The 13434-nt window shown below is 36.8% G+C and overlaps 1 protein-coding gene across 5 annotated transcripts in view; it reads right to left on the reverse strand.

Annotated features, from left to right (window-relative positions):
• Nucleotides 1-1360: 1360 nt before the first annotated feature.
• Nucleotides 1361-13434, reverse strand: part of LOC306845658 (YEATS domain-containing protein 2-like) — a 30222-nt gene continuing 18148 nt past the window's right edge. For all 5 annotated transcript variants that reach the window (XM_079378578.1, XM_079378581.1, XM_079378580.1 and 2 more), the window contains 13 exons: nt 11890-12072; nt 11336-11672; nt 10608-10742; nt 8484-8570; nt 8176-8353; nt 7071-7147; nt 6561-6640; nt 6267-6468; nt 4396-4634; nt 4230-4304; nt 3761-3834; nt 3065-3142; nt 1361-2585 (listed from right to left, as the gene is read on the reverse strand). In XM_079378578.1, the coding sequence (XP_079234704.1) occupies nt 2543-2585; nt 3065-3142; nt 3761-3834; nt 4230-4304; nt 4396-4634; nt 6267-6468; nt 6561-6640; nt 7071-7147; nt 8176-8353; nt 8484-8570; nt 10608-10742; nt 11336-11672; nt 11890-12072 (1788 nt within the window). In that variant the 3' untranslated portion in view covers nt 1361-2542. The remainder of the gene's footprint in view (nt 2586-3064; nt 3143-3760; nt 3835-4229; nt 4305-4395; nt 4635-6266; nt 6469-6560; nt 6641-7070; nt 7148-8175; nt 8354-8483; nt 8571-10607; nt 10743-11335; nt 11673-11889; nt 12073-13434) is intronic.

Raw genomic sequence — 13434 nt, forward strand, 5'->3', positions numbered from 1 at the left:
AAATTTGCTTCCACTTTTTTGACTTTTGAGTAATATACACATTATATTGAATGGTTGTGTTAAAAAAGGGGCTTTTAGTAGGTTTTAGTCCAATGCATGGAAGCCGTTTCTGCCACTGAATAAAATATAAAAATATAAAGTCAGAATTGCGAGATATGAAGTCAGAATTGCGAGATATAAAGTCAGAATTGCGAGATATGAAGTCAGAATTGCGAGATATGAAGTCAGAATTGCGAGATATGAAGTCAGAATTGCGAGATATAAAGTCAGAATTGCGAGATATAAAGTCAGAATTGCGAGATATAAAGTCAGAATTGCGAGATATAAAGTCAGAATTGCGAGATATAAAGTCAGAATTGCGAGATATAAAGTCAGAATTGCGAGATATAAAGTCAGAATTGCGAGATATAAAGTCAGAATTGCGAGATATAAAGTCAGAATTGCGAGATATAAAGTCAGAATTGCGAGATATGAAGTCAGAATTGCGAGATATGAAGTCAGAATTGCGAGAGATATAAAGTCAGAATTGCGAGATATGAAGTCAGAATTGCGAGATATGAAGTCAGAATTGCGAGATATGAAGTCAGAATTGCGAGAGATATAAAGTCAGAATTGCGAGATATAAAGTCAGAATTGCGAGATATGAAGTCAGAATTGCGAGATATGAAGTCAGAATTGCGAGATATGAAGTCAGAATTGCGAGATATGAAGTCAGAATTGCGAGATATAAAGTCAGAATTGCGAGATATAAAGTCAGAATTGCGAGATATAAAGTCAGAATTGCGAGATATAAAGTCAGAATTGCGAGATATGAAGTCAGAACCGAGAGATATGAAGTCAGAATTGCGAGATATGAAGTCAGAATTGCGAGATATGAAGTCAGAATTGCGAGATATGAAGTCAGAATTGCGAGATATGAAGTCAGAATTGCGAGATATAAAGTCAGAATTGCGAGATATGAAGTCAGAATTGCGAGATATGAAGTCAGAATTGCGAGATATGAAGTCAGAATTGCGAGATATAAAGTCAGAATTGCGAGATATAAAGTCAGAATTGCGAGATATGAAGTCAGAATTGCGAGATATGAAGTCAGAATTGCGAGATATGAAGTCAGAATTGAGAGATATGAAGTCAGAATTGAGAGATATAAAGTAAGAATTGCGAGTTATAAAGTCAGAACTGAGAGATATAAAGTCGCAATTGGAAGACAAACAGAGATATCTTCAGCACAAAAAACTACACTTTTTTTAATTAACATTACGCAAAACTTAATTCTGAGTGCTTGAAAGTTTATCCTGTTATTGTTTTGCTATGTGACATTTCATTTGTACTGGCAGTTGGAAAAAGAATAGAGCAAATCAGTACAGCTAGATCCATCTTAGTGGCAGATCGACCATTTTTAATACAAGAATAGCTATTTTTGATACACAATGTGAAGGAAAAACATTCAGGAGTTCAGTTAGACAAGTGAAGACTTTAACACTGAATTAACACAGACAGCAACACATTCTCTCCCATCCATACAAACACCAGAAATTTCCTGATGTGTGTAAACACAAGGACACAGAAACCGATGCTAGATGTATGACACAAAGTAGCCCACCAAACCAGAGGGCACTGTAGACAGATTGTTTTAACAAATACACAAATGCCTCCTGTCTATCTGCACATTTTCCTCAATGTCCCAAATGACAGAAACAGTACAAAAAAAGAAATAAAGCTCACACAAACTGCTCCCACAGCCGCATGAAAATAACTCAAATTCATGTGAAAAAACACGATTAAGACTTTTCTTAGACATTCTTTGCCCTAGTGAAGACGTGCGACTCAAAACGGACATTAATCTCCACCCAAAGTTCTCATATAAAAAGACAATGAACGGATGATTTCATATAAAACTAATCAGCTTCTCCAAATAAATCCTGCTTGATAAAGTCATTTCAGAACAGAAAAACAGTACGGTTCATTGTTCAGTGGCTCATTTAATGTCTGCACTTCTGATTAAAGAAATGCCTACAACTGAAGTTGTCATCATTTACTCACCGCCATTTCAAACAACATGAGGATGAGTAAATTATTTTGGGTGAACTATTCCTTTAAGACTAACACAAGCTAAACAAGCTCTGTGTCAATGGCAAAGCAGGTTAATGTGATCAGGGCTTTCATTAGCAGAGATTGAGTGTCCCAATAAAAAAGTAGAATAATAGAATAATGTCAACTGTACTGTTATATATACTGGACCAGAGTTCATAAATATCACAGAATTCATAAAGGAAGAATGAAAAACGAATAAATAGAACGATGTAGCCATTTGCAACAAATGCTGTTCAGGCTGCGTATCAAGCCCTGTTTGGGTTCAGTACTCTCACAGCTGTTGTTGGAATAATGGCTGACTTCTATTATGACACCAGCAAATAAGAGGGCATTTGCACCTGTGATTGGTCAGCCCTTGCACATTCTTCACCTTTACAGAATGTGAGGGGGAGGAGTCTGTGTATGACAGTCCACCTGTTCATCTGTAGTCAGATGCCAAGGAGTGAAGTTAGTCAGCGTGGCTTTCATCCTTCACCAGGATGCCCATGTATCTACCAAAGACAGAGTTTATGGCAAAGTTTAAAATAAATAAAACTGCACTAGTAATGATACAGGGTTCCCACACATTTTGACCAATGACATTTGGAAAATCGGTTAAGATTTTAAAAATCATATTATAGAAACTGCACCAATAAAGGGGTATTTAGAGCCAATTAAATATTTCAATTGTGAGCATTATTTACTAGAGGCATTTCAATTTGTATTTATATTTATTTTTTAATTTTAGATTTATTTTTAAAATAATTGTATTTATAGAAACTGCACTGATAAAAGGCAATTCAAAGCATATGAAACATTTAATAATGAGCATACATTTACTAGAGTCATTTCCATGTCTATTTATATTTCATTTATTTTTGTTTTATTTAATTTTATTTCATAGTTTCCAAATGTTTCCAGGTTGTTCAATGACCATGGGAACCCTGATGATAGACACTGAAAAGCTTAAAATTAGGATGAGCAAAATTACCTATTAGTCAGAAAATCACAGGTGGGAATAGAGCTAATGGCCTGATGCACATCCATAGCCGATATCTCTCTCGGAGTTCTGTGGAGACAAGAAGAGAGGAATGAAACGAGGATGGGAAAGAGAGAGAGACAGAAATCTCACGGCACATTTGCTATCTTGGTATAATGGGTTATTGACCTTTTGAGCATTAAATGAGAGGTCTATGAGTCTTGTCAAACTTCTGCTTTCTGTTAATGTATGAGACTTCAATCAGTTCCTGCTTGACTAATCATCATTTAAAGCGGTGCTCTATAAAAGGCAGTTACCGAATACTGTATAAAAGGCTGATGAAATATTCTGTTCAATTTGTGAGTGTGTGTCAGGCATGTGAATGAAAGCAGATGTGCTGAGTAAGTAGAGCAGCACTGAGCCAATCTCTTCTCTCTCAGGGCCGGGCTCTGCTGCTCTACCACTCAAATAAATCAGATTTCATGAGCTATTCTCAGTGCTCTGATAATTATATACTATCATAAAGCACTTCCTCTCACAATCAAATCACATTAGTCAAAGTTCAATGCTCAGAGTTCTTCAAAATTGACCATGAAGTAATCTGAAAAGAGCAGAAGAGCGTTGGAAACTACTCTTTACTCTGAATCGTGCTGGTCTGCCCATCTGTCCTGATTAATCTTGTACTGGCATACGGGCGGATGCACTGACCTGTTTTGTTGGGATTTCCCATGGGCATTGGCCAAAGACTCCCTGAGGATTTCACTGGCAAACTGCTCCACAGCCTATGGAAAGTTTTAGACAACGTTCAGCACTTTGACATGTTAAGAAATGCATTATCTATTGTAACACCATGTCGTACCCAGGGAAAAAAAAAAAAAAAAAAAAAAAAATTCTCACTGATGTAAAAAGAAAAATTCATTAACATATTCGATACTTAATGAACAGCTGTGTGGACTGATATTTAAGACCAATGAGATAAAAGAGTTGGAGAGGCTACTACTTACCATAGAACAAAAAGTTAGTAAATAGTGCAAAGGCCTGTTCACACCATGAACTGTAACTATAATGATGAGTATATTAGGGGATTAAAACTTTATAGTTATCATTCATGATGTGAACAGCCCTAAAGTCAAATTTTCTCTCATAAAATAAAACTAATTACTCTTACAACACTTACCTTAAGAATCATGGTCTCCACGACTGGAGCAAAAACATTCTTCTCCACCTCCACCTGCTGCTGTGTGACGCCGATCTAACACACACACAATATCATTACATGTATGACACAGCAGAAAGTCTGGATGCAGGTAGGCAGACAGAAAAAATATTTCAGTGTCACCCACCTGCTCTGCTGTGTCTCTGATGAACTGGGTTGATGGGCAGCGCCCCAAGAAGAACTTGGGTTCCTGCTCGGCCTCTTCCTGTTCCAGTTTGATTTTGACCTTGGCAGCGTCTATGTCTTTCACACTGATGATGTCAAGAAGCTTGTCATCCTCCTCGTCAGGCTCCGCCTTCAGAATCCTCTGAAGTTGCTCCAGACGTTGTGACAACTCCTCACAGCCAGTCAGAGTCGAACTGCACTCTAACACACACAAACATGTCTTAGTGTAAAACAGCAACAACTGAGCTACACAAACCAACCAAAAACTAATAATACACTTGATCTACACTATGGCTCTGTTCCAATTTCCAAACACTATTATTATTATTACTATTAATAAAATATAATAAAATAAGTTTGCATTTTGCCTAGTAATAATTCAATTATTATTAGAAGTAATTGCCATTATTATTATTATTAATAGTAGTAATATCATTATTGGTTTAAAGTGTCCAATAAATAAACCAATTAATATTATTACTATTTAATAATAATAGTTGATAATTATAATTCTTATAATTATAATTAGTCTTAACGGTTACACAAGCTTAATAATAAAAGTAATAATAACAACAGCTTATAAAGTGGCTAATAATTATTAATTTATTTATTGTATAATGCCTTTTATAAACCTAAGGGTGTTTTACATTGAACAACACAAGAAGCAAACCAAGAAAGCACATAAATGGAGGCTGAAGACAATAAGCATGGCAGGAGAAAATAGTGCAACAAACAAGGCACCCTAGTGAACCTCCTCACCGCCTACTGTCAACACAGGATATTTTCTAAGGCAGCATGCTAACTGAAAATAAACCTCATTAGTGACACTCATGGACAACATCTCCATTAGTGGTCACTCATTCAAACAAATAACGCTGAAGTGCACTAATGTCTCTCAGTCAATATCAATTGAGTATGACATCAGCACTTATCTTAGCTAATGACGCAACACTATTAGCACAACAACAACAAAATAACACACATAGCAAAAACTAATTTTGGGTGAAGCAGCCCACTGGATGGAACTGCAGAAATAATATATATATATATATATATATATATATATATATATATATATATATATATATATATATATATATATATATATATATATATATATATAGAGAGAGAGAGAGATAGAGAGAGAGATAGAGATAGAGAGATAGAGATAGAGATAGAGATATAGAGAGAGAGAGAGAGAGAGAGAGAGAGAGAGAGAGAGAGAGAGAGACTCAATCTGTCACCATAGAAGAGAAAATACTCAATCTGCCCTGATCTGATCTTTCCAGCACATCTAGATTATATTAAACCATATTACTCTATTAGTACATTTTGCCTCTGTAAATCTGTCTAATCCCTTATCTTATTTTATTTTTATTTCTAGTTGATATACTTACATTACTAATTAATTTGTACTACATGCTAAATACTTTTATACATTATTATTACAATTATTATTATTATTTTTCTTTCTGTTAATACATATGTGCACTATTTGTAAGCAGCCCAGCTGCAATTGCTTTGGCAATACAAATGTATAGTTTTTGTCATGCCAATAAAGCACACTTGAATTGAATTGAATTGAATTGAGAGAGAGAGAGAGAGAGAGAGAGAGAGAGAGAGAGAGAGAGAGAGAGACTCAATCTGTCACCACAGAAGAGAAAATACTCAATCTGCCCTGATCTGATCTGATGTTTCCAGCACATCTAGATTATATATATATAACACTATTGCATTGTCTGTGCCAAGTCTTGTGTAAGTCAAAGTTCTGGATAGCTGAGAGAGACACAGGCCATGATGAATTAACCTCAACCAAGAGTTCAAAACACACACCGGGTTCACTGTCGATCTGTGTGAGTATGTCCTCGATGGAGTCCTCCTCTGTGCGCTGAGGTTCAGGGTCAAGGGGAGTGTAACCACGAAGACGGCACCAGCGGAGCACCTCTTTAGTTCTGGGTGGAGTGAGGGCCTGAAGCCGAGGGGTTCTCTCTAAGAGATCAGCACACACACGGCGCACAGCCACTGCTCGCTGCAACTACACAGAGAGAAAAAAATAAAATAAATGAACCCTATTTAACAAAGTTTACAGATGCCCCCAGACTAGATGAAACACAAGCATCCCTGTACCTCTGCAGCTCTGCGTTTGCCAATGTTCCATGAGTAGTACTGATCTACAGAGGTGGCACAGAACGGATGAGAGTCCTCATCTGTAAAGAACACACCAACTTTGATTTGGCCTGGTGTAAATTGACTTTTTATGCAGATTAAATGACTGGAGACAATCAATTGTTTCAAAACTGATAATAATAACAATTTTTTCTTGAGTACCAAATCAGCCTATTAGAGTGATTTCTAAAGGATCATGTGACTGGAGTAATGCTACAAGAAATTCAGCTTTGCCATCACAGAGATAAAATACATTTTAAAATATATTAAAATAGAAAACAGTTATTTTAAGTGAGGATTCACAATATTACTGTTTTTACAGTATTTTTGATCAAACAAATGCCTCTGTGATCATAAGTGACTTCAAATATCAAAATATTTATTTTTTCTCTGACCCAAAACTTTTCATTAAGAAAATAGTTGACTTTTATCTCATGGCGATATTAAAGTCTTCAAAACTGTCAAACTTACTTTTCTCAGGGACAATCAGAGGGAATTTCTTCACGATGGCTGTCAGAAGTTGTGTCATGTTCTCTATGTGCTCCGTACTAAGAGAGATTGACAATTATTTTTTAAATATGTGCACAAATATTACAAGCTTTCAACATATTAGCATAAAATTAGAATTTCCGACACTGATATTGAGCAGCAGTGATGCTCCATTTATTTTAATTGTTTATTTTTTATGTTTTTGCAGATGACTACATTGAATCTTATGAGAAAGACTGGGCATTACTAAATAAAATAAACAATAAATATACAACACATCTTTCTATTGCATTTTATTCTCTAGGCCAGGGTTTCCCAAAGTGGGGTTCGTGAGTTGGTACAGGGTGTGCTTAATAAGAAGAATAAAAATTTAAAACATTTTTGCAAATAAATGTTACAGGTTTATACAATTGTCATGTAAATGTTAAATCTTAAATGTATAAAAAAATAATTATCTTTTTGGAAAACCCTGTATTTAAACAATTATTATGGAACAAAATTTAATGCATTGTAAATTAAAGAAGGCCTAATATGAATTTTTATAATTTTCTGAGTGTAATAATAACAATAGCTATATAAATATTTCTGAAATTTAAAAATGAATGATAAAAATAAACGTTTTTAAAATTAAACATACAAATGTGCCATTAAATTATTGAAATATTTATTTAAAATATCAGGAGGTAATTTAAGTAAATAATTTATGTCAAAGGGGTTCGGGTGACAAAAAAGTTTGAAAACCCCTGACCTAGGCTGTAGTGTTATGAGTCTGAATTAGTTAGAAAAATTGCTCACTCACTTAGAATTGGTCATAGAGATTAATGAATTAACTATTTATTCACTCAAGAAACTGCAAGTCGTTACTTATAGTGAAATACAACTCAAAATGTCATGAGAATTACATCAGTATTAACCCAATTAAGTGTCATGAGAATTTTATCAGTATTATTACTGACTAGCTGTTACTGTGTGAATGGGCTTCTCTGTGGCTGTCGATGCCCCTCTGCAGAAATAGAATCCTTAGGGAAAATCTGACATTCAGACAGATCAGAACTGAGAGACTCCATAGTGTGTGTGCGCTTCTTACTTGATAAGTTCATGAGTTGTAGATTCCATGCCTTGTTCTACTTTAATAGTAGCAGCTGTGTCTGTGGATGTGGGGGTTGTCGGCAGGGGACCAGAGGTGGGTGCTGTAGAGGCTGGGGCAGATGTTGGGGGTACTGGAGTCGTACATGTGGAGCTAATCAAACCTGGTTCAGTTTTAACTATGTAAAGAGACAAACACAGTGGAAATCAGTGGATTGAATGGTTATGCACATAACTGCTTGACATTATATCCACTGTATGTGTGTGTGTGTGTGTGTGTGTGTGTGCGCGCACACGTGCATGCCTCACCTTGAGCTACAGGTGTGGATGCTGAGGAAGGAGCTCCACTCGTTGTTGTGTTGCTACTAGATGCACCTTTAGTACCAGATTGCATGACTGTAACATGATCAAAAGAGACAGTAAAGACATTTATAACATTGCAAATGTTTTCCATTTCAAAAAATTGCTTTTCTTTTAAATTTCTATTCATAAGAAATACTGAAAAACTATAACTGTTTCTGTTAAGCAGCACAATTGTTGTTAACATTGGTAATAATAATAAATGTTTCTTGAGCACCACATCAGCATATTAGAATGATTTCTGAAGGATCGTGTGACACTGAAGACAATGGCTGCTGAAAATTCTGCTTTATAAATGACAGAAATAAAACCGTTACTATAAATGCTAATAATATTTTGCAACATTTCATATAAGCCTTGGAGAGCATAGGAGAAGTTCAAACATGAAAAAAATCTTACCGACACCAAAACTCTAAATGGTAGTGTATAGGCCTATATAAAATTACTATAGTGGTAGTATTATTTATCTGCATATATAGTTTTTTCTTTTTTTGTATTTATTAAAGACACAATACATGACTACTACAGAGAATGAAGGTAAGTACAAGCCAGACGCCTATATTCTGGCAAGCATTGTTATTTTTCACAAAATATACAAGCTTAAATGTATGGTCAAATGTATGGTATCTACAATTTATTTAGGACCAATTTACCGCTAACTACACATCAATAGCATCCTCTAGGGTACTGCTAGACCTGAAGGGAAAATCTTTTCTGGATCGTCCCAAATGACTCAGAGGCACAAGGGTAAATTAACTTTGACTTATTTATTATTTATGGACCATTATTATACAAGCCATAATACAAAGTGTACAGTATTACTTTGCAGTAATGTAAATCTGGGGTCCTCTGGGAACCCATTAGTACAATAATTGTTTTTAGGTTTACTTTAATTGCTACAAATGCTAAAAAAATTGCTTCATATTGTTCTGATCATAGGAAACCAGCCCCAGCGCAATGTGTAGCCTTAAATACCAAGAGTGGGTGAGCAAGGTAAAGTACTAAAATAACTACTTAAAACAAGAATGTTTTGATTTTACATTTGATAATTCAATATTCTATACTAGTACTCAATTTCTATAGTATTACTTGAAACCTAAATAGACCTTCTCTAAGAGGCTTATTTAATTTGTATCTTTTTTATTGGTATTTTAATAACAAAGATAAAATATCAAAAATAATTATTTACTGTTATTGAGAAATTTCTTAATGTGAAATAGCATTTTTGTCATACTGCCCACCCATAGTGCTAATTTAGTAAAAAAATCCTCTTTAAGCCATGACTAAGGTAGCATAAAAGCGTTATGTTCTGACTCATGTAGTTCCTGTTGTTTCTCATAAATGTTAAGAGCACTCAAGCCTGCCATTTCTCAATTACTGAATCTTGTAATCTCACAATTACTTTCTTCCATACTTCCATCCATCTCTATCGCTATGACAACAGCTTGAATACTGTTACAGGAAATGGTCGGTCTCACTGCTTTGATGTTCAAGAACTGCACTCATTCAACATAAAACAAACTAAACTGAGGTAGCTTCTTCTGCCATGGTGCTGCAAAGATCAATCTAAAACAAAGATAGCAATCAGGTAAAGAGAGCACAAAATGATAAAATGAAAACTGTATCTGACAGGATACAGAGTCTCCGGAGCTCTGTTCACCCATTACTGTCATCGCTGATGAATGCTGAACAAAAACAAACATCTCTGATAAATACAATCTGGCAGGCTCAACACGGCTGACAAAAAATGTCAGTCCATGAAGGCTGGCAGAATTAAAACTCCTTAACAACCCGACATAGCCCAACATGCCACATAAGACTGCCTTGCTTTAGGTGATGAATCATAAATCACCACTTGTAGGGACTCAAACCTACAATCTTCTGGTTGCCATCCAAGATCTCTAACCACAAGGCACCTCTCTAGGTTTAGGAATGGAGCAATTAACTAGAACATGAAGCTGAAAATAAGAAGTCTAACTTGACAATATTGCACAGACTCAAAGCCTTCAGGACACTAGAGATCAGGACTGTAAGTCAGGCTGTGTGGGTATCAGAGAAACAGGGTGCTGTTACCTTTGCCGACAGGCATCAAGATGGTCTGCAGCCCTGAGGAACCACTGCCCACGCTGAGCTGCTTCAGCTGATTGGCTGGGATGGTGAGAACCGTCTGCTGGGAACTGGACTGAGCTGGATGCAACTTCAACATACCTGTGAATGAAGAGAATCATGGTGACGTGAACCAAAAAATTTATACAATTTATACAATTAAATCAGAGTAGGGATGGATGGCTTGCATTATCCAAAATGTGCACTGTAACATGGTTATTTAACATGTAAACCATTTTTAATTTCATTTTTCTATGCACAAATTGTGGTTGTTACTGTGAAATATGAAGTTATAAGACTTTGACATTCGGATTGTTGATAAAGAGTTATTTCACACTTGAAGCTAATGGACAGAAACCATTTAGCCAACAGATGGAAAAAAGGCATTCGTGATCCAATTTAAATGCCCATTAAATGCCCCAATGTCATTCTAAAGGTGCAGTCACACAAGACATTTTGGTGAAATTTCACAGGCCATTGTCTACTGTCAATAGTGTAGCGATGTGTAAAGCACGTCTCACATAGAAGTCGCTTTAAAACCAAGCAGTTTTCTGTCAGTCAATAAGGCAAATTTGTATGACTAACTTGAACCCATTGGAAAATCAGTGAAATTCCAGATTGCGTGGGCCTGCGAAAGGAGTGATCATACATTTTTTTAAACAAGGGGCAACTCTAGACAGAAGCAGACTGGTTACCTGAGATGGTGGCAGCAGTTTTCCCACTGACCGTTCCTCCACCTATCAGTGACGCTGCAGTGACCAGTGATGGGCTGGAGCTTTTGGCCCCTCCCATAACAGATGACCCCGCCCCCTTCGACAGGCTAATGAGAGGCATGGTGACGCTCTTTGCGACTGTGACAACCGCACCGGTGCCAGAAGCAGAGCTCTTTGCAGTGTTGGCGGCAGAGCTGGCACTCTTGGCCGCACTGATCACCGCAGCTTGATTGGCAGCTACAAGCACAGGGTGCTGCGGTGGTGCTTTAGCCGTCTGAGGGAAAGGCTGAGAGGACGATCCTCCAGTGGCTTCTGCTGACTGTAGGGGGGAAATCATTAGAGGGGCTATAAATGGACAAAGTGACTTCAATATATTTTGTGACTTTGTGATGGAGGCACAATACAATGAGTTTCCAGCATGCACATTTGTCGTCTTAGTTCAAAGCTACAGAACAATCTAATTATGGAATGTGATTTTTAGTCCAATAAGACATTTGTAGGCAAGGAGCAACACTTCTTGATCCGAAATCTCCTACCTGTTGAGAGGTGGGTGTGGCACTGGGTGTGGATGGGGTGGAGCTTGTGGCAGTGATGACACCTCCTGTCATTCTCAGGGTTGTCGTGCCAGGTTTATTCAGGTGACTTGCTGTGGCAGCTGTTACCATCTTCACTGAGCCATCTGACAGCTTCACCTGAGAACCTTGAGACCCACCCACCACCTGTCAATCAAACATTAAAAGAAAGAATTTGAAAAATCCAAACCCAGCAATCTGAGAAATATGTTATTCCTACCAAAGGCGCTGTTCTTTACAGTGATAAATAAAACTGTAAGCCTTACAATCACACCAAAATGTAAATAAGGCACATTCTATTGAAAAACTACAATCTACAATGAGATTCTCCTAGAGTCTCTTTTAAACATTGTGTTTTTGGCAATAATGGACTTTAATATTCATGCCAATACAGCTTCACTGGACTTGAAAAGAGAGTGAGAAAAAGACTGCAAGTATCTCCCTTACATAACAGCATATGAAGTGATACAGCAAGACATCTTTAACTTGTTTTTCACACTCTTACTCGCATGTCTTCCCTTCTAAAGTTGCTTCTCTCATGCTCTTAAGCCCACAGCAAATACCCTCCATCAAACACAAACACTCCACCATGACCTCCAGAGTACTGAAGTAGATCAGGCATTGATCAATATGTATGGTCATCTTACTGCATGCAAACAACCTCTAGCAGGTCTAACACACCAGAGGAAGAGGTTTGATTTAGTCTCACCTGTGCTGAGGGGAGATAACGAGAATTATAACAATACACTAATGAGCAGAAATCATGGTGCCCTATGTGCTCCACTTTATGAAGAGAATTATGAGGGTATGATTCAAATGGATAATTAAGCAACAAGAAGAAAGGTAGAAAGAGAAGGAAGAAAGGAAGAGAAGCCCATGAGTGTATGTTTACAGGTTGAATTACAGCTCAAATGTCAGCTGCAGGCATACTCATTAGCCTTTATCTTATAATCAGGACAAACACACACACTCACACACACACACACACACACACACAGAAAGGGCTCTAGAGAGTGTGAGCTCTTCAGAAGAGGCGTTGTGTAATACTAATGAAAGTGCAGCAAGTGAACGAAAGAAAGAGGAGAGATAAAGCAAGATCCATGAGATGGAGAGTGAGCATGAAATCGATGACGAAGAGGGAGGAAATAATGGCAAACCCCTGAACACTTTTGCTTTTTACAGTAGGTAAACTGATCCCACTCCTTCCGAGTCACTGAGCTTGAGTGTGTGCGAGATTTAACATTTTATTTCTAGATTTTATTGAAGCTAACTTATTAAACACAGATGACTGTTTTAGCAAGATAAATTAATTTGTGGCTGGATATATCTCTGCTTCATTGTTATCTACAGTGCCACGGCAAAAAGGAACGACATTTACAAGAAATGTGAGATTGTATTCTGAATGTAATAAAAAGTTTAATGTACTGTGAAATAAAGACAAAACATCTTCTATCTGCATTATCTGCACCTAAAATAAAACCTACAGCATGACCTGAACATCTGTCCAAT

Source organism: Barbus barbus (genome assembly GCF_936440315.1).
Source record: "Barbus barbus genome assembly, chromosome: 26".
Lineage (NCBI taxonomy): Eukaryota > Metazoa > Chordata > Actinopteri > Cypriniformes > Cyprinidae > Barbus > Barbus barbus.